The sequence below is a fragment of the Aythya fuligula genome, chromosome 7 (genome assembly GCF_009819795.1).
Source record: "Aythya fuligula isolate bAytFul2 chromosome 7, bAytFul2.pri, whole genome shotgun sequence".
In the NCBI taxonomy this organism is placed as follows: domain Eukaryota; kingdom Metazoa; phylum Chordata; class Aves; order Anseriformes; family Anatidae; genus Aythya; species Aythya fuligula.
Window position 1 is genome coordinate 11,461,841 of NC_045565.1, and position 22,250 is coordinate 11,484,090.

Consider the following 22,250-nt stretch of genomic DNA (forward strand, 5'->3'; position numbering starts at 1 on the left):
CTGGAGAAATGCAGGCTGAGCAACAGCTGTGGTAGCAGCTGTTTGCAAGGGTGGGTTTGGTGAGGGAAATCTGGGAACTAAGGGGATCACAATACAACTTTAAGGCTTGTGGTTACAGGGGATTGAAAGCCTTTGTAGCTGTGAGTCGCTTTAGGTATGTGCTCAAGATATCTACTTTTTTCTCTTGTGAAAAGTCAGCAGTTGACAAGAGCGTAGGAACCCTTGTACAAAGAGTCAGCAGCATTGGACCTTCAGTAAGAGACCAGACAAAATAGTCCCTGCTCTCATTACGAGGAGTCTCTTCATGGATGGTATTAGTTCAAAAGCCAGATCAGGCTGGGAAAGTGACTTTTATTTTTTTTTTTTTTTTGTCTTTTATCTTAGTTCACTAGCTACACATCAAGACGCAAGGGGTGGGAGAGACAACTCCAGGGACCCTGTCAGGCAGCAGCAGCAGGAAGTGCTAGAACTGGCAGACAGTAAGGCGATTCTGGTTGCACTTTTTGTTATTCCAAGTGCCATCGGTGTACATCTCCACGCACTCCTCTTCCCCTTTGCCTGAAGGCTCGTTTGAATGCCAGTTGGTATAGCTTGGTTCAGCACCATCCAGGAACTGGAATTTGCCTGGAATTAGAGATTCCTTTATCCCTAGGTAGGCGTACCTATTGAACTGCTTCACGAAGTACAGAATGGCATCGTTCTCGCCTGCGTTCCTTGGAGTAGCAATAGACCCCCCAGCCTCTTCACATGTTTTCACTGTGGTGTGGAAATCAGCAGTTTTCCCATTGGTAGCAAATATTTTTCCTTCAGATGCTGTTATCATTCCTTCCAAGTGGAGGACTGCAAGAACAGGTGGAAGCTGTTAATCTTTCCTTTGTGCATTGCTTTGTGGTTAGTTTGCTGCCAATTGTAATTCCCACTGCCTGCTTTCCTCCATAACTTTAAGGTAAACCCAGAACCAATTAAGGGACAGGAAAGCTTAAAATCACAGATTACACATGGAGAAAAGAGACAACCCCCAAAAGCCATATCTTTGCATTTAGATAAGGTACGCTATTATTCCCTCTGAGTCTACTTCTACTGCACAGGCCCCCTGTGATGGCTTGCAGAATACAGAGATAGTTGTCAGTCCTTGGGCAAGTACGATCTCAGATGTGATCTGCTTGTAAATGCATTGATTTTTTTCTTTGGCATTCAGTTTCTATTAGGGACATGACAGATGCTCATGGGGCACTTTCACATAGGCAGAGCTTTTAGTCACAGTTGGATTTGTTTGCTGCCATACTTCAGGCCTGTTAGCAAGGCATCTCCCCCTTTTTACAGAAAACTAATGCCCCCTGCCCCCGGTTTGTCAGTTATCTCTATCTGCCAGCACACACAACATAAATGTAATGAAAACTCTGAAAATTCTGCCTTTTCCCGAGAGGCCGTTTTGTTGCTCATTTTCCTTATGCCCCCTAATCATGCTACGGCTGTAAATAAAGGTAGATAACTTGCCTCTTTCAAGTTTGGAAATCCGATCTTCTATTTGAAGGATGACATCTCCCATTTCATTGCCAGGAAGTGATTTGAAGCCTAAGAACAAAATCAGAGATTATGCACTTCAGTTCGCTGTTTAAATGTTGGCTTTTAGGATAAGGCATAGATAATTGTGTGAAACTAATACCACTTATTGCAATTTGACCTGTTAGTTCATTGCTGTGTTTTAAATAGGGAGTTATTTCAAACAGTAATAATTTTTTACTATACCAAACAACTTCTTGGCATCATCTTGTGGAGCAGAAATGCTGGAAAATGTGAATTAATAGTCTGGGTTAGTATCTACTCTACAAATGTTTGAGACGGTGCAGGCAAAAGACTGGCACTTGCCCAGTAGGTTTTATTTTTATTCATGCTACTTTGCGCCTGCAGACAGCATTGCTCAGGCTCCTCAGGCACTTACTCACAGTTCCACCCTCACACCTGGCACCAAGTTTTTTGTGCCCTGTGCTATGGAAAGCGATATAACCTTTTCCTGATGTGAACTGAGCCTCTGAGTCTTTGAACATCTATCTTGCTTCATGCAGGACACTAATGAAGATCTGATTATTTTTCATCATGTAGAACCCACTTCAATACACACAGCATAGCACTTGGTTTATGAGGCATAAAGATGTTACACAGCAGTACATGTAAATACAAAAGGAGCTGGTAACTGCAGGTACCTGATATAAAGCCTTGAGCTATCCCCTTTTCAGGTGAGATCCTGAAACCAGGCACCAGGAACTTGCGTGTTGGGTTACCTCGAGCACTGCAGGGGAGCAGGAAAAGAGCCACTGCTAGGAGTCTGTGGAACATCTGTGGTGACAGCATTATTTGAAGCCAAATATAAAAGTCTGGTTTACTCTCCTGTGTAGAGTCCTGGTCAAAAAAAAAAAAAAAAAAAGGTGTTTCAGACCTTTGTCTGAATTTGAAGTTTCTCCTAAGATATGCTTAATGAAATGACTGAGATTGACAGCTGCAAAGCTAAGTTACCTAGGAGGTAATGAATGACAACAGTGAACAAACTTGTCCCTCACAAGCCATTTTCATACAGCAGATACTATCATATGCCATTTTCCCCCTGGACCAAGCTACAGCTCCAGTGTTAATCTTACAGGGGAGCAACAGACATATGCTGTAGTAAGGAAAAAAACAGGTTAGGGCAAACCGCGACACTCTTTATCAATTTAGGAGGGAAACTATTATTAATATTGACCTGTTAAAAGTATCTTCACTGCAGGAGCTACCCTCTGTCACAACATGCTAACATTTAAACAAACCTGTTGAGATGCACATATCTAAACTGCAGAAGTTTGTGACCGGTTTGAGAGAATTAAACACATTTCAAAGAGAAACCTCTTTAGGGATGTTCAACTTACCTGTCAGCTCCTGTCAGAAATAGGAAAGGCACATTACCTAGTCTAATTTATAGGGTGTGTAACTTGAGATTCATCTTATCTATGGGAAATACCAAGAGTGTGTAATATGATATGAATTTGCACATGAATAGAAATTTCATGACCTTTAACTTGATTGATTGACAGGGGGTTTTCTTCAAGAGGTGGACACTTGAAATGTGAGTAATAACTTCAAGGGTTCTTTCTTGACTTGTAGAAACACTTCCGTGTGGCAGAAAAATTGGAGTGCAACAAGCACTTTCTCAGTACTTACTTGAAATACTTGATATTTCCACAGAATTGCTGTGCAAATGTTACCTTGTAAATGTCGGTTACGATACGCCAAACTAATGAGTTTCCCTGAGGCATAATATTCATCAGGAACACCCCTACAATGTTGTCACTTTCTTCATCATGACAGGTCCTCTGCCTGTAATTACTGAAAACTTGTAACTACATAGAATCACACAGCAGCAACAAAGCCAGAAGACAATAGTACATCACAGACTTAAATAACCTACAGATTACTCTAGGGGAGGTTTATATATTACAAATAACAATTCTACTGTACAATGTAAGTAAGTCATAGTTTTGTCCAACAGCAAAATGACCTTTGAGTGAGGAAAGAGCTGCCCTGTATCATTCCTGGAATTACAGAGGCCTCAAGGCATGGAGCCTGGCTGAAATGGAAACTGTTGCCATGCATTTCTCAGTTACTCTCAGCTGTGAGTTGTTTCCATCTAACTGGGACTTGCAGGCATGGAGTATCAGGCTGTGTTCCAGTTCAAATAACTAGGTGGGATCACAGCATCCTTATGTCTGGACAGCATAAGGATGTTGCGTGAAGGCTACTAGCTAGGTCGGCTGAGGAATGGGTGCTTTGAGGTTGGACAAGGAATGTGAGCGGTACCCATACTGGCCTTAGATGCTACTGCTTTGAGGCAAGCCTAGATTGCCTCTGTAGGTATCGTGTACCCTGCACCCTTGCAGGATGTTACCTCAGCAGCTACGGTGGGGTCCTTGGCCATTGGTGTCATACCCACAGAGGCCTGATTGATTCCCTGCATTGCTTCTCAAGTGCCCTGGAAAAGGCACCACTCCTGTGAAAAATAAATAGGCAATACCAGTTGTATGTAGTCAAATAGAGGAGGGACACACTGAATTTGCATGAGTAACCTTTGCTTAAATTTTCATGCTACAATTTGAAGTTCCTACCTTTTGAGTGTTTGACTTGATCCTCTTAACATTCTTTTCGCTGAGGTTTTCTAATTATTTCCTGAAACAGATTGTGAGGCAATTACATGGGGTCCAGATAAGCTCTAGCAAAAGACACTGGCAAAACTTGGGTATTTGCATCCGTGCTGGGAATGGTTTCAGCACTTCAGCTGCATCTGGCAGAAACTGGGATGGACAGGTATGAGAAGGGCAGGAGGCTTAGCCTCCTTTACTGAGTTTCACGTGCTGAGTGATGGCCTGGGAAACTGAAGTCTCTTTGCACACTTCCTTCCCAGAAGGACCGATGTGGATTTGATAGGTTGTAAACTTTTCTCCTCTCACTTTCCATCAGCATTTTAATATGATGGAGCAAGCTACAATACTTTAGAAACTTTACATTTTAACTGCACTTGTTAATGCTTAATAGAATACTGTAATATTCTTCATAATTACTGTACCTTGTAACCTATAATTTATAAGCTACTTTATTTATTCTCAAATTCTGCCAGGTTCACTGCTATGGGCCTCAATGATGACAAATAATTTTTGATTATTGAGACCTTTTCCTCAGTGTTTCTGCATCTATTGCTGGGAGGCTTTATAATACCAGTGCTAGTGAAGCACATTAATGAGAATAAGAAGGCCAACGGCATCCTGGCTTGTATCAGGAACAGTGTGACCAGCAGGGCTAGGGAGGTGATCGTCCCCCTGTACTCAGCTCTGGTGAGGCCGCACCTCGAGTACTGTGTTCAGTTTTGGGCCCCTCGCTACAAGAAGGACATCGAGGTGCTTGAGCGGGTGCAGAGAAGGGCAACGAAGCTGGTGAGGGGCCTGGAGAACAAGTCCTACGAGGAGCGGCTGAGGGAGCTGGGCTTGTTCAGCCTGGAGAAGAGGAGGCTCAGGGGTGACCTTATCGCTCTCTATAGGTACCTCAAGGGAGCCTGTAGCGAGGTGGGGGTTGGTTTGTTCTCCCATGTGCCTGGTGACAGGACGAGGGGGAATGGGCTAAAGTTGAGCCAGGGGAGTTTTAGGTTAGATGTTAGGAAGAACTTCTTCACTGAAAGGGTTGTGAGGCACTGGAACAGGCTGCCCAGGGAAGTGGTGGAGTCACCATCCCTGGAAGTCTTCAAAAGACGTTTAGATGTAGAGCTTAGGGATATGGTTTAGTGGGGACTGCTAGCGTTAGGTCAGAGGTTGGACTCGATGATCTTGAGGTCTCTTCCAACCTAGAAATTCTGTGATTCTGTGAATAACAGCTTAGTGTTACACAATGTAGGTAGGTAAAAAAATAATAAAAAAAAAAAATAAAAATGCTGTGGACAGAGGTCTGTCAACACATCTTTCTTAGCTGCATCGAGAAATACAGACACTGGAGATGACTTTTAGGTTATGAACATGGACGCATGTTCCTTCCATGGGCCTCTTTGTTAGCATTTCTTCTATATGTTTAACCTCCTGAAAGCTGTGTGTGTATATATATTTCCTTCACGGAGCTAGTCATAACATAAATAACCTTAAAGTCCCTCACCTTGTATTTAAATGGTTCCAACCATGTTTTCATATGTATTTTCTCTCTACCTGTCTCTTTTGCTGTGCTCTGCTGCTGCTGCACTCCTATCTCACTACCACCTGGTCCTGCAGTTTCTGCATGTTCTTTTCCATGTGTCAGACTGTCCCCTTATGCCTGCGAGTAACAGGAAGAGCGCAGCGTATGTGGGCCCCAGCATCTCCCCTCCCAATGCGGGTGTCTGGCAGAACTTCTCAGAGATCTGAGGCTATTCTTGCTGAGCTTTAAAACCCTGGAGCAAAGATTTCAGCTACATGTGAACACCTGGGAGGACAACCTTCAACCCGGCGTTTTGTTGCATTTACAAGCGGCATTTTAGAGCAGAAAGTCTTACCTTTACCTTTAGACAGCATGATCAGTGCTCGTAAATGCAACCACCATCTTGCTCTGCTGACCCAAGTCACGTGTGGAGGATCCAAGTGGAGGTCACTGGGTGTCTCCAGTTTGTCACTTTGTGCAGCTCGGCTGAGAAACAGAGGCAGAGATAGTTGTGTGTTTATAACAGGTAGAAAGCAAAACATTATCTCCTCTATGGTTCCCACTAGCAAAATAGCTTTCTAATGAGAGCGAGAACGAGACCTCAGGTTTCTGAACTAGTTGAAACTGCTTTGCCATATATTCAGTGGTTGTCCACCATTATCTGCAGAAGACTGTTCAGTTGTTCGCCACTGTCCTTATGACCATAACTGCAAACACTGAAACGTCAAGGGTTATGGTGCTCTTGGCTCCTGGGGCACCAGGGAAGATGTGGGTGAAGGTTTCATTCAAGGTTTCGCCCTGGCATCACACCTGCCTTATCGCCCTTGAGCCAACTGCCACCAAACCCCAGTTTCCTAACAGGCACTTCACCTTCAATCCAAGTCCCCTTATCTTTTTGGAAAGGTGCTACTCTAGTTTCCAAGCATCCTGTATTGATCATGCTTTACAGCCTGGCCTGTTTGTGTAACTGTAGGTTAATGCATTTTTAAATATTAGACTTCGACTTCAGATACTGAAATTTACTTGCACTCTGGCTCTCTTCAGGGTCTAAATAAACATGTGTGTTACACCATTACACAATGCACTCAGGACCATTGTTTTCCTCCAGTTCATAAGAGTTGTAGAAGGGCCATTAGCCTTTCCACCTCTTTTCAGTTTGGTTGCAAAACTGGCTAGCATATCCTGGCAGCAAATACTTCTCCTGCTTATGCTTGCTGTTCTAAGGAACACTTGTAAATAGATGTAAAATGTATGATTAACATTTAACTTGTATTCGTAGCACTGGTAGGATATTGCACCATTAGGTACTGGTGTTTTTCCACTACATATGTTCTCCTAGAAAAGAACAGAGGAATAATATAATTAAACTTAAAAAACAGAAAGTGTAAGGGAGGTACTGGTCTCAGTTTTTAAAAGATAAGGTAGCCCTACCTCCCTATGTTGTGTCCTGGCATTTACCACACTTGTAAAGTCTCATTTGAGCTCAATTTTCTGATGCTCAACAGGACTTGTTTTCATCACCTTTTCCAGAGAAATCAGGAATCCTTTAAAACAAGCTTATTTGCTGTAATCTAGGGTCAATTTCTTTACACACAGTAGAGATTTCTGGGGGAGTAGGGAGGTAACAATATTTCTAAGATAAAGCATCTATTGCATTCCACAGTTATAAGAGGATATCGCTCTAGACCCGAGATCCCCTCTGAAACCAATACCAATCATTTTTATGGCCAGACAACCCCCCCAAATGTTACTTACTTACATACTGTAATTAATAACAACTGCAGGAAACCTATTATCATCTGATACACAACCATCTTGTTTCAGAAGACTGAATTTTTGTGACCTTTCACAGAGATCTCAATTTTCACAATCTGATTTTATAACATTTGAAAAGTTTCTGAAACAATTCTGATTTGTGAGATCCTACTTTTCAATTGCTTATCTGTTATTACAAATAATAAAGGCTCAAACTAATACAGGAAAAAAAAAAAAAACAAAAACAAAACAAACAAACAAACAAAAAAAAAACACCACCACACCACTAAAAGACTTAAAAAATACCAAGGACTAACTTGGAATTTCTGTGTCTCCTCACTATGTACCACTGAGACAGTAATGAACAGGGACAATTTGTTGCATTCATCCTTTTGCCCAGCCTCCTCTCTCTTCATTAAACACCAACAACTTTTTCTATTACTACATGTTAATGAGACAGTTGGATCTCTCACAAAAAAAGGCCACTTTCAAAAACAAAACAAACAAAAAAAAACCACAAAGAGGTTGACTGATAACATTTTAAATGTTATTGGAGAGTTTAAATTGATATGGTTACACACTCATGCACAAAATGCTAGCTATAGGAACAAAACAGTTTGGGGATGCTTTTCTGCAGATTAGAACACACCACTCATTTAACCTCCTGACTATGTACGCTGGTAGTTAGTTAAAAATTGCTATAGCTTCACCAGGCTTTTAATTACTACACATGAATCCTGTGAGATAATAATGATTTATGACTATATCTGTAGAATATGGCTTTTATCGGGGAATTATTTCTTCTGGGCAAGGTGGACAACACTGGATTATGTATTTTCGGAGGTTGCTAGGAGATAGCTGTCCATGCCAAAGAACATGGACTCCATTGTTTAACAAGAAGACAGGAAACTAGCAGGTGTTTCCTTGATATCTTCAGATTTACACATGAGCAATAAATAAGTTGAGACTTTGGGTGCAGAAAAAGGAGGGCTGCCTCAGAATGGCATAGGAGGAAGGGTGGAGTATTCAATGAGAAGAGCTGAGTATGACATTATAGGGAGAGATATTTTCATGACAGTAACTGAAACTTGTAGTTTGCTTACCTCAATTGTTTCTGTTCTTGGAGTGAGCCATCTACATGCAAGTGCTGCCTAGCAGTTCTTTGACTTGATGACGAGTTTTCATTTTTGCACACCATACCTGTGTTTGGTTGGGTTTTTCTAATACTAACAGTTTAGGCAGAAATAAATTGTACTTGGTGACCTAGCTTGGATGCTTTGCTTTTTGATGTAGTAAAACTTAGCTCTTGACACAACAAAAAAGTGTTGTGTTTTTTGACTGCATACCAAGCATTTAAGTGTCTTGAGGTATAAATCCATTTACCGAGAGATGATATACTATGATAGGTAAGTCATTTGTAATATTTTACATATTAATGCTTTCAGTAAGAACCTTTTATGGTCATACTGTAATCATAAATGTGATGTGAATAATTCACTGATTAACCAAAGGAATAGGATGCTCTGTAGATAGTTGGGGATTTACGTGTATTAATTTGTGCATTTGTTTCAGATTTTAATTTAGCTTTTTAGCAGAGTGATTTTTATTTTTGTGTTTCTGCAACATGATGCTGCTTTATGCCATTTATTCCTCTCGCTTTCACAAAAAACCTTTATGTTTGAAATACACAACTTATCAACAAGGTTTACTTGTTACAATATTAATTATTACCATTCCAGAGGTAGAGGTAGCTTTAGGTTAACCTTAAAAATTTCTCTGGCAGATGCAGTGCAACTTGTCAGAGTCAAACCTAGGAATATTAAATGGTATTACTTTAGTCTTACCTTTTCTCAAGGTAACCTGAGAGTCAGAATTTTTGTTGTGGCATGAAAATGTTTGAAAATTTTGGTGGAAATGGTATTACGGTCATAGGTTTCCAATGAGGCTATTGTGTAAAGTATTTTCAGACTTTGAAATCTATCCAGCTTGCTACTGGGCATGCTTTTCCCTTTTCCACAACCCTGTCCATTCTCAGATTGGCTGAGGTCTTGCATGTGATGCTGACTGTGAACCATCTGCTGCCAAAAGTATCCCCTCATCTTCTGTGTCTGAACATCTTAAAGCTTTTCTACTCCACAGGGCTTGAAATGACCGCATGGACAGATCCCATTTCTTCCCCTGGTCAGGCTAGGGACAAGAGATGACAATGCCCACAGTCAAGTCTGGGTTCAGACTGTCTCCCTGCACAGAGCAAGTTGTGGGGGAGGAGGAGAAGGAAAAGAGGAGTATAAACTATACGTGTTTATGCATGCATTTTAATTTCAGTACTTTCTTTCCTCACTCAGGTTGAGATAAAACGACCCCACAATGAGAATGAGCCCAGGACTTCCCCACTGCGAGGTAAGCGAGTGACACTTTGCTACTCTTGGTCTTTTGCTGGGTTTTTACTGCCCAAACCTACTACTCAAACTGAGTGGCAGTGGAAACACTTTCTGAAAAGGCTGTTCTGGATGTTAGGGGTTTTGGGTCTTAGTCTGACTTTGTGCTTTCAGCAGAGAACTAGTTTTTCTTTTGCCTTGATTGAACTTCCACTCTTACCTCCACCCCTGATATACATGCAGTGTGTGCTTTGTCAGTGGTTTTGGAGATGGACAGGCAGCCTTCTGCAGTGGTTATTGTTTCATAAGAGAATGTGATATTTTAGCACTAAATAAACTCTTTAGTATTTTATAAACATTTTATATGTTTACGTAGAACAAAGGCAATGCTTATCAGTGTTTTGTAGGTTCTCATTTAACTAGGAAAATTACTTGCAACTGCCACTGTTACTGTTTTTTTTTTTTTTGTTTTTGTTTTTTTTAAAACGACAGTTGAATGCGGTTGCTAAACCTGTCACTGCAAGCCCCATAATTCTAACAGACATTCAAATCCCAACACCTTAATTACTCCAGTAACACCAGACTCTGTCCATCTCCTTTCGGACAGAAACTCATAAATACTTAGAAATGCTTCCACTGTGAATCCCAGGATAATTTTTAACCAGTATCCGAGGCCAAACCTTGGATTTTTCTTCTAGTCTTCACAGAGACCCAGTGCACAGAGTCTGTTGTGACCAAGGACTTTTGAGCTACTCCCAACCCTCCCAAACAGAGAGAAACATATACCATTAAGCACATTTTAATTATGTTAATCACCTTCTACATTTGGGATTTTCTCAGGGATAAAAATACACCATAATATGATTCGTTTCCGATTTTCTGACATGCAACAACTACAGAAATTGCATAAACCTGAGGCCTAGGTCGTTTTATTGTCTCCATACTCTCAGGTGCCTGAAACATCATTCCTTAAAATTCACAGATTGTGAGGCGATAGAGGTTGCATTTCCGGTCGTTCCAGTTCCCATTGGTATACATCTCTACACATTTTTCTGTGCCTTTGCCATTAGGCTCATATTGGTGCCAATTGGTGTAATTCAGAGGCATGCCATTCATATACTCAAATTGTCCGGAGGTCTCACTCTCTTTAATGCCCAAATAGGCATAACTGTTATACTGCTCCACAATCCCCAAAATAGCTCTGTTCTCCTCCTTATTCATGGGAGTTGCAAGAGTTCCTCCAGTCTTCTCACAGGACTCTAGGGCAGATGAAAAGTCCGCTTTCTTCCCGTTGCTGGCAATTATTTTCTCTCCGGCTTTTGCTATTTTCCCTTTCAAGGTAAGCACTAACCCCCCCAAAAAAAAAGAGCTAGTTAGCTTTCTGGGTTCCTCTGGCATCTTACTGAGAAAGCGCAGACAGAGAAATCAGGATGACGAAGAGGAAATTAAAAGTTGTAAGAGGAGCGCAGGAGGGAATGGATGAGGGCAAGACTGAGAGTGAGGGGAAGATTACAGATCTACAGAGTTTACCCAGTTCAATAGGTGTCCAATAAGTTTATTGCTATGCTGCTTTTGTCCACAGATAGTCTCCTCTGAGACAAAGATATCCTACTCATAGTTGCTATGTACAGTATCATCTCTACTAGCTGTGCGTACTCCCCAAAGAGGATCAATTTTGTTTCAAATTTGAGCAAGGGAAACAGAGAAACTATCATTACTTTTGTAAACTCAGTACTCAAAACTTTTTCTAACATCTCTGGAAACTTCATTGCTCGAAGATATAAATGCTAGCAATAGGGTACAAGGCTGACAAGTTCTGATGAATTCATGCAGAAAGTGCAACATCATTTGCAATATATGTATGTGTGTATGTACATTATGTGTATATATATATATGTATTTATATATATATACACACCAAATCCAAACAAATAACCATTAGGTGTTCCTGAGAAATCCGTGTTTTATTCTCCTACTAAGAAAGTACTTTACTTTGGTTCTTATCTCATGTTCGGTACTGGAGTATACGTGGGTATATCTTGCCTTACCATTGAAACATGCTTGACTTTGTAAAATCCAAAGTATTATTCCAGGTTGTCTCACAAGCAACCATTATGTTACTTACTGGACATCTATTTCTATTGAGCATTGTAATAGCATCTAGGTATATTCAACTAATTCTGGACAATCTTAATAGATGACTATCTGCACAAGTATTGTTTTAAAGATTACATTGACAAAGTAGATCTTATTCTATGCTGTCAATAGTGGGAGTAAGGCTTTTCAGGTTTAGGTCTAGTCACCCTCTCTGAAGCCAAAAATTAGTTTGTGGCACTACAAAAAACGAATACAGGCCCTGCAATAGGCCTAGAACAGCTCTATGGTGTCTCACAGCGAGTTCTAGTTTTGTAATACAGGACCATTTTTCAAATGTGATTTCTGGTCTACAGGTCTCGATTCTATAATTACTTTTGCCCACTATGTTTGGAAATGGCTGAGAGCTGAAAAGGTAAGCATGGAAAAATTACCTCCTTCAAGTCTGGACAGTCGTTGTCTGAAATTCTCTAAAACATCACTGAATTCAGTGTCAGGCGAGATAGGTAGACCTACACACATAAACATAGAAGTTATACAAGCAAGAACTAGGTTCTGCTGATAGGAACTAATAATTGGCTTAAATTTAGCTATTTTCCAAAACTAGCTGGCGCTTGATGTCTTTTAACATTGCCTGGGGTCTAATAGATATTTTCCCATAATTTTTTCACTTTTTGGCTATTCTGCATTAAACAAAGAAAAGAAACCCTTTGAAATGCACATAAATTCACTTCTGCGTAGAGAAGGCCTAATAAAGCCACACATGAAATACATTTCTAAATCCAGTTTGAGGTCTTATGTGTGTCATGCCTATGAAAGTGTACACATCATAAGTATTTGCCAATGGTTTTGTCAGGGATAATTTTTCATTCTCATAATTGATACTGGACAGGCACCAGGGATATTTCTGAGAGGGAACAGTTCTTGTGGCATTACACAAAATTCAGTCTATATAATTTCCTTTTTATTCTGCTGAATGGATGTTTTGTGTATTTACAGCGGGATCTTATTTTAATTGGAACTATAAATGCAGATATAGGTGGGTTTCCACATAGGTGGAGTGAAACACAGAGTCCATCCAGCACTGGTTGTTTAGGATGGGCACTGACAGTACAGGCAGATACTTATTTCATACAAATTTCCACTGGTAACAAAGGTCCTACGTGTAGTACAAAATTACTGACATGCTTCTGTGATGGTGTTCCCATTATTCACAACTAAAACTAGTGGGAATGTAGAGGCATAACATATGTTACATCTGAGTTGTACTGTTCCAACTCTTACATACTCTTCACAGCCAGACAGCCAGTAAAATATAACGTTTCACCCAACAGAGAGAGTTATTTGTCTGACAAAACACTATATAGAGATCTTTTCCCCTTTTCCTCCTCTTTTTTTTTTTTTTTTTTTTTTTTTTTTTTTTTTTTTACCTTGCAGCCCTGTGGTCAGTGGAGGTTCAGGAAGCCTTTCTCTTCCAAAAGGCCACTTTGGGCTAAGAATAGGTTCTGGAAAAGAGAGGCATACTTATATACACATAATTTATATAATGGGTGCATATTTGGGGAATTTCAGTATACGATAGATCTTAAATGTAACACATCGCAGTTTGAGAGTATGAACAATTTTGTTAGCACTTTAGCCCTGGTAATGCACCTGGAGAAAATATTTCCATATAGACATAAAGTTACCCAGTGCAATTTATATGCCTCTCCAGACTCCTTTTGCACATACCGTCTTTGAATACTATAGAAACAGACTAGGCACCTTTGATTTACACTTTAAATTACATATTGGAATAACATTTTAGTTATACAAAAAAAGGCTTCTATACTTCTCTTATGTAACATGTAACACTGGAAAGGCTATATGAACTAGAAAGGTTTAAATGTTTGCTTATATGTATTTCTATGTTTAGGTATTGATAAACTGCATTTCCCCTCTTCTCCCAGATGAGACAGGAGCTCTGTCTTTTAGAAAAAACATTTAACTGACTATTTTCTCTATCTGTTTTTTCCCCTTTTCTGCCTACCGCCACCACTTACTTGAGGCCACATGTCCTTCTGTGTTACCTGCTTTTATTCATTTAGCCTTTGTGACAAGGATTTTTCCCCCAAACTTGTGTTTGTTGCCGGCTGAAAGTATGGGCCATGAGGTCTGGTAGCAAGTTGCTCTCTGATTTCATTGGACCTGGAAACACCTAACCATTTATATAACCCTAATATTGCCTTATTTCGTCTGAATGAAAAGACAACATAAAGGTTTGTTTTTTCCTTACCGGGGACTTATAGTTAGTACATGTGTATTATAATGAAGACAGTCACTATTCTTACTTAATAGTCTAAGTAGTCCACCAAGTCCTGGGATATCGGATAGCTCAGGAAGTCCTGGACAGCTGAGTGCATGGCAAGGCACTAGCAAGGCAGCTGCTGCTGTGAGCATGCAGAAAGAGTAAGACATCATGGTTACTCAGGGCACCTGTCAGAAAATGCACATATTTGTCAGGCAGTGATTCTGCAAGAAATACAGGCATTGGCTTTTGTAATTGATTTTTTTTTTTTTTTTCCTCTTCTTTAAATATGCCTCTTTGCCTTGTTCCAATAGGGTGCAGTTTGAAGTTTACGGCTTGTTTTGCTACTATTGCATAGCTTATGCACAAAATTGTTTCTAGACTGATACAGATTGGAATAGTTACTTATTACAGAATGACAGTTACACCTTTGGGAATAGTGGAGACATATCTTCTTTTTTGTTATGTCTGACTATTTGTAGGATTAATCCTTGAGAAATGAGCTCAGATATAAAACTGATAAGGCTTAGGACATTACTTCTCTGTTAGGCCTATAATCTGTCAATGAAACATAGATGTATATGCCCCCAACCTTAAAGGCACAATCTGTTACAGTAGTTCTTGTGATATTTTGGAGCTGGTTAGCAATCTCTTTCTTTAGGCACAATATTGTTTAGGGACATTTATTTGAAATAAGTTTTTCACAAGGGCAAAGTTTTATAGTTCCATTGACATTCCCATATTGTTTTGAACAAAATTCCACAAGCCTAAAAATGTCAGTCTTGCACAAAATGCATGTTTGCTGGTTGGCTATAGGCCCATTCATCATGTTTCAGTTTATTTCATCTTTCAGATGTAATATTAGGTAGGGTTATAATCTCAGTGCTGAGATATGATTAAAAAGCACTCTGAAACAACTGATCATGGCTTTGCAACGCATCTGTTGGGTATGCAGCATTGTCTAATGCTGCGCAGTTAAACCTGAAATGATGAAATATAAGACACCATGGTATGGAGATATCCAGTTATTAAATGAAAAGCAGATACAGAATCTCTGTTAGTGTCATTTATTAACTGGATACTCTAAAACTGGATTGAGCTTTAAAAATAAGGAATATGGCTTCATCTGCAGGACTGATTTTATTGTAAAAGGCTTTTGACATTATCCTAGATCTGCATCAATAGTGAATATACTTAAGGGCAAAGCCCACTTGTTCATCTAGAGGCATGTCTAATCAAACTTGGCTCGGTGCGACATGCCCCCAAACATAACATTTATGTCAAAAATTTCAGCCTTAGGATGCATTTATAAAACTGTTTGAGCAACACTCTCTGTCTCATTGCCAGAATATCCACCCTAACAAGTACATTTCAACTCTACCTGAGAGCATACATGTAGCATTAAAATGCACTGTCACGTTGCATGTGTTGAATCTGAGGTGGGATTCCTTCCGCCAATACCGGCTGCTTTGGGCTTTTTTTTTTGCGGTTAGAACTAGATGATCTTTGAGGTCCCTTCCATCCCGAGCCATTCTATGACTCTGCAGAGCAGATTATTAAAGTCACTATCAGAAGCCTACCTTAGGTGGCTAGGCATACTTATGTCCCTGAGATAAGGAAATGCAATTACAACAGGTATTTTTCCTCTGGTGCTGATCATTCAGAGACTTACATTTAAATGGACTGTTGCACCCAGTTCGTAATTGGACCCTGATGCAGAGTCAGAGTTCTGATTAGTTAAATAACAAAATGGAAAAAGAGATCTTTGCTTTTATTCCAGTTTGCATGCCCTTCATCTGTAACTACAATCTGGTGTCCTACAGGCATCTCTGCATCTACTATAATTACTAACGTAAGAAAAGTGAAAACCTAAACAACACCAAACAAAAACCCACCACCTATTAAAGGGAAATTTAATTTAAAAATAAGTATGACCACAGAAATGAAGAAACAGGTTTGCCTTCTAGCTGTAGTTCCTTGTGATTTATGAGAAGGAAATTCAACTTACCTTTCTGCTTCAAAGCGAAATGAAAGAGTGGCTTTCACAGGTCCCCTTTATATAGTGTGGTGCTTGTTAAATGACACTGCTGAAGTGGACACTGGATATTCAGGGCACAAATGAGACTTCTTAGTATTGCTTAAACACTTTTTATGCAAACAATGAGAACACTTTTAGGGGCTGATAAATTTACCCTTCTATTCCTATTTACAAAGCTCATTTTTCTGTTTTAATGAAGAAAAAGCATTTCATCTTACAGATAACTCCAGATTTGTACACCCATGCAAAAGATAAAACACTATAAAGAAACCTTCAATTAGTCTAATACCTGCAACGAAACTGTTCCCAGTGTTTTCCTTACCTAGAAAATGCAGAAATGATATGTGGCCATGTTTTAATGAACAAGTTGACGAGGTATTAGTGTCCTTTTCTTTCCTAAAAATAGGAGAAAAGGAAAAAAAATAAAAACTTATAAAATATCTATGTTTCACTCTTTCCTGATATGCAACACAGGTTTGCTTGCAGGTTAGTCACTTCATATAACCTCTAATTCCACTGGCTGAAACTATGGTAGATGATAAAAACTACTGCTAGGTCTATAGAATGTAGGTTAGATAGCATCCAGTAGGGAAACTGACTTGCTTGTGAACACTGCTGTGGTTTGGGAATGGCACAGATATAGGGCAGTTCAGCACAAGACATTGGCACTGTTTCTGAATGGCTGTAGACCTCTGGGGTTCCTACAGCTCTGATAAATTTCTGCAGCTGCAAGATAAGATTAAACTATGAATCTAGACTTTGGGAAGCAATATTTTAAATGGTAAAGTGCCCAAGTTCTTTGGAATCTACCTTACCAGGCCACGACCTCGTACAGACCCAGTTTCCAGACAACTACAACAGTTGTAATGGATTATACTGATCTGTGGTGCTGCCCACATACATCTCCATGCATATGCATACAATTGTAATATATGTACAACTTTATATATCTTCGCAGATTAGTGCTACGTTTCCTATAGAACTGTTTGTACTTCGCAAACTTACTTACAAAATTGCAACATTAGGCAGGGAAGTCAGTGAAACCCTACCAGCAACACACTACCTCTGCTCATCTGGGAAAGTATGGCATGAGCAAAACCAAATCTGCAATGGCATGAGGTATATACAAAAAAAAGGACTAATTACCTTGTATCCTCCTCCTCCCCCCCAATTACTATGAATTTCAGACCAATTCTTCCACTGTCAGCCAGATCACAATTGCACAAATAGGCTGATAAGATGTTTACACATCATCCACCATGACTGATTACTTAGTCATTAGATTTACTTCCCTTTGTGAAGTAACAGAGAATTAGGTAAGATAATTACACTGAAGAATAAGGCGGAAAGAAAGTAAATATTTTCTTTTTTTCTGCAACCTGCCAACCTGTAGAATAGCTACAACGCTCGGTAATCTGAAACCTGCAGATACGCTTATGTGGCAATGGCTGAAGGTTTTTGGCAGGGTAACACCCACAAAACTCAGCCAGCATACCTGAGTGATTTCAGTGGAACCCGGATGCTAAACCTTCCTTCTGTCTTAAATAGAACAATAAGGTTCCTTCTGAGGTTCCCTAACACAAGATTTATGCTGCATTTTTAATGCCAGAAAATAAACCTAGGCTCCACAAAGGCCTGTACAACTGTTAGCAAAGGAGAATTTTGAAACAAAACTGGTATCTAATGTTTTAAGATGCTGTGTATCCAGAAAGAGAGCTGCCTTCTTTGCCTCAGTCTTTAGCGGCAAAACCGGTTGTTCTCTGGATATTCAGTACCCTGAGCTGGTGGAAGGGGATGGGGAGCAGGATGTGGCCCTCACTATCCATGAAGAACTGGTTGGTGACCTGCTACGGCACTTGGATGTGCACAAGTCGATGGGGCCGGATGGGATCCACCCAAGGGTACTGAGAGAACTGGCAGAGGAGCTGGCCAAGCCACTGTCCATCATTTATCAGCAGTCCTGGCGATCGGGGGAGGTCCCAGTTGACTGGCGGCTAGCAAATGTGACGCCCATCTACAAGAAGGGCTGGAGGGCAGACCCGGGAAACTACAGGCCTGTTAGTTTGACCTCAGTGCCAGGGAAGCTCATGGAGCAGATCCTCCTGAGAGTCATCACACAGCACTTGCAGGGCAAGCAGGCGATCAGGCCCAGTCAGCATGGGTTTATGAAAGGCAGGTCCTGTTTGACGAACCTGATCTCCTTCTATGACAAATTGACACGCTGGGTGGATGAGGGAAAGGCTGTGGATGTGGTCTACCTTGACTTCAGCAAGGCTTTTGACACCGTCTCCCACAGCATTCTCCTCAAGAAACTGGCTGCTCTTGGCTTGGACTGGCGCACGCTTCGTTGGGTTAGAAACTGGCTGGATAGCCGGGCCCAAAGAGTCGTGGTGAATGGAGCCAAGTCCAGTTGGAGGCCAGTCACTAGTGGCGTCCCCCAGGGCTCGGTGCTGGGGCCGGTCCTCTTTAATATCTTCATCGATGATCTGGACGAGGGCACTGAGTGCACCCTCAGTAAGTTTGCAGATCACACCAAGTTAGGTGCGTGTGTCGATCTGCTCGAGGGTAGGAAAGCTCTGCAGGAGGATCTGGATAGGCTGCACCGATGGGCTGAGGTCAACTGCATGAAGTTCAACAAGGCCAAGTGCTTGGTCCTGCACCTGGGGCGCAATAACACCAAGCAGAGCTACAGGCTAGGAGAGGAATGGTTGGAGAGCTGCCAGGCAGAGAAGGACCTGGGAGTGATGGTGGATAGTCAGCTGAATATGAGCCAGCAGTGTGCTCAGGTGGCCAAGAAGGCCAACAGCATCCTGGCTTGTATCAGGAACAGTGTGACCAGCAGGGCTAGGGAGGTGATCGTCCCCCTGTACTCAGCTCTGGTGAGGCCGCACCTCGAGTACTGTGTTCAGTTTTGGGCCCCTCGCTACAAGAAGGACATCGAGGTGCTTGAGCGGGTGCAGAGAAGGGCGACAAAGCTGGTGAGGGGCCTGGAGAACAAGTCCTACGAGGAGCGGCTGAGGGAGCTGGGCTTGTTCAGCCTGGAGAAGAGGAGGCTCAGGGGTGACCTTATCGCTCTCTATAGGTACCTCAAGGAAACCTGTAGCGAGGTGGGGGTTGGTTTGTTCTCCCATGTGCCTGGTGACAGGACGAGGGGGAATGGGCTAAAGTTGAGCCAGGGGAGTTTTAGGTTAGATGTTAGGAAGAACTTCTTCACTGAAAGGGTTGTGAGGCATTGGAACAGGCTGCCCAGGGAAGTGGTGGAGTCACCATCCCTGGAAGTCTTCAAAAGACGTTTAGATGTAGAGCTTAGGGATATGGTTTAGTGGGGACTGCTAGCGTTAGGTCAGAGGTTGGACTCGATGATCTTGAGGTCTCTTCCAACCTAGAAATTCTGTGATTCTGTGATTCTTATAGCAGCAGTTCCTTCAATCCTCAAAAAACAGCGGTTTGATAGCTAATACCTTCTAAGGTGCTTTCAACACCAAAACAAATTTCAGATAGCCTTCAAACCTGTAAATTCCTAAAAACAAGGTGACCTCCATTTTGCTCAGCTCACTGTTTTGAAAGGAGCTGATTGCTTACTAAGGATGCTATCATAGTCTGATCTTCATAAAGCTATACAGCACTGTTTCACATAAAACAATGTTGTGCAGCCGTGCTAGTTTATTTCGGCAACCTGTGAGACATTGCTCTCAAATGTGTTACTGTGCTGCAAGCTCCTGATATCAGCTACCTTAGCTTGTCCTTGGCACAGCATCTGCATGGCAAGCACGTATGGTCAAATCTCCATCCTCGCAACATTCACATTTGATATTTGTCTAGTATTTTCTCTGCAACCTATCTGCTCTGCTGCTGCTGATCTTAAAATAGGCCAGACTTGGGTGCCCAAAGCCCATTTAGGACTCTTTAGTTATCACCTTCAGCCCTCAACAGAAATATAGGAACTAAACCTACGCCACCTACTACGTAATGAAACAGTCCAATGGGTAAGTGCTCCCTGCTCCCCGGCTGCAGCGAGTCCACACAATAAACAGGGGAAGGCCACCCATATCCTTGACTTTGGAAAATAAGAAACACTGATCAAATCCTACTTATACTAGTTTACACTGCATTGATACAGAAACAGGATGACAAAAGTAGAGATTACATTACCTTACTATACCTCCAATATGGACAGAATCCAAATTCTGCTGCTGTTAGGGCTTAGAACATTTCATTGCTGTGTACTCTAGCCTCGTGCCACTTTAATTGGAAGATAGGCATCCTAGATGTAGAATGCAATTGCTAATGAGACATCTTTATATTTATAAACAAACACAGTATCACTCACATCTTAATAATACGCTGTCATCTGGGCGGATGGATCCCAGGGCAGAGATTTCTAGGTCCAAGTGCATAAGCAGGTAGATGGAAGAGGAGAATTAACTGCTGAATACAGATAATGAGGTTCCTAAAGATAGGACAGCAGCCATAGGGAGCAGAGCTTGGGTGTGTGGGTTTTAAGAGTATACCAAACGGGTCTTGCCTAGCACTGTGCTTGTACATAAGAAAATACTTTAGCGTAAGACAAAACAGAATGCCTTCAGGCCCTTTGATGAAGAACAAAAGTCCTCCCTTTCAATCTATTTTCTGTCCTAGGAAAAGTAAATTGACACTGTATTATCAAGGAAAGGGTGTCTAAGTTTTCCACAGCTTTTGTGAAAAAAAGCAGGCACATATCTTTCCAGTACAAGGTATGTGCCCCTAAAACTTTGTTGACAGAGGAAACACTTGACCTTTGTTTTCAGATTGTATCTGGTTGCTTCCTTCTCATACACCTGAGGCCATTGATTTACACTACACAGTCAGCATACTAGAGAACATCATTATTTCCTCAGTAAGTTGCAATAATTGACATTAATCCCTGGAAAAAGCAAAAAAAAAAAAAAGTAGTCTGGGGGAAAGGCACGTCACTGATGTATTAGGGCTTATTTCTTTGTCTGTGACGTGGGAGGTGATAGCCTTTAAGGCCTCCTCTGCCTCCAGAAGGAACATGTTTTAAGAGCCTGTACTCAATGTAAAAGTTGGAACATGTAGCAATATACCTGCAATACTATACTGTGGTATAGTATATACCGTGTACATGTATATTGTACTATATCGTATACTGCAATACTATACTATGGGTCAAAATTAGAAATTTTTTAAAGCTACCGGTAATGGAGAAAATGGATAAGGAATATTTAAAAAGAGTTAGGAAATGGCACATCATCCTTTTGTATTGATCTGCAGTAGCAGATCCAACTCTGACACAGTCATTTCATGGTAGAGACTGAGGTGCCAAGAAACTAGGCGCAGGAATAAAGTGATGAGTCAAAAAGCTAAGTTCTGAAGAACCAAGGGAAACAAGGCTGCCTTCTGCTCTAACTATTGGGTCCCTATCATGACGGCATGAGCTAGGTCTCAGGAGGAGTCCTGCTCCTGAGTCTGAGGACTTTTAATTGGACAAATTCCTATCAGAAAGAATTTCTCTCAGGAAGAAGCAGAGAAGGACACTCAGGCCTAGTCCAACTGATGTTTTGGCATACTATGTCTGAACCTTCAACACTTACTGAGACCTTACACTCAGCCTTTTGTCCATTTCCCACAAGCTACACCAGGGAGCACACAAATCAGAAAGAACAGGGATGTAAGAGAACACCTATCACAAAGGCAACCTGAAAAGCATTAGAACATCAGGTTGATTTTCTCCTGCTTTTCCGAAAAAATATTTATAGGCACTTATCAATATCTATAGAAATAAAGCCTCCAGAACTACCACTTAAATAAATAAATTTCCTGAAGAACACACACACACACACATATATATATTTAGTCCCTGCTGTTTACATATTTTAAAGTGTAGGTTTCGCGTTACTTTGTGTGGGAATACTAATTCCTGGAGCATAGTGAGGCTATAGCTCCTTGTAGTTGAAACGAACAAAAGTCCTGCACGAAGAATAGACAAAAAGCCTGAAAAAAAACTATTGCTCATCCTCAT

At 41.0% G+C, this 22,250-nt stretch overlaps 2 protein-coding genes across 2 annotated transcripts; both read right to left on the reverse strand.

Moving 5' to 3' along the window:
- Positions 1–463: 463 nt before the first annotated feature.
- Positions 464–2,352, reverse strand: LOC116491653 (pulmonary surfactant-associated protein A-like). Its single transcript, XM_032191796.1, has 3 exons — positions 2,205–2,352; positions 1,498–1,575; positions 464–840 (listed from the first exon to the last, which is right to left on the reverse strand). Exons 1-3 carry the CDS (start codon positions 2,350–2,352, stop codon positions 464–466), a joined length of 603 nt encoding a protein of 200 aa, XP_032047687.1.
- An 8,429-nt stretch (positions 2,353–10,781) lies between these two features.
- Positions 10,782–14,366, reverse strand: LOC116491280 (pulmonary surfactant-associated protein A-like). Its single transcript, XM_032191140.1, has 4 exons — positions 14,237–14,366; positions 13,337–13,411; positions 12,341–12,418; positions 10,782–11,158 (listed from the first exon to the last, which is right to left on the reverse strand). Exons 1-4 carry the CDS (start codon positions 14,364–14,366, stop codon positions 10,782–10,784), a joined length of 660 nt encoding a protein of 219 aa, XP_032047031.1.
- Between the last annotated feature and the right edge of the window lie 7,884 nt (positions 14,367–22,250).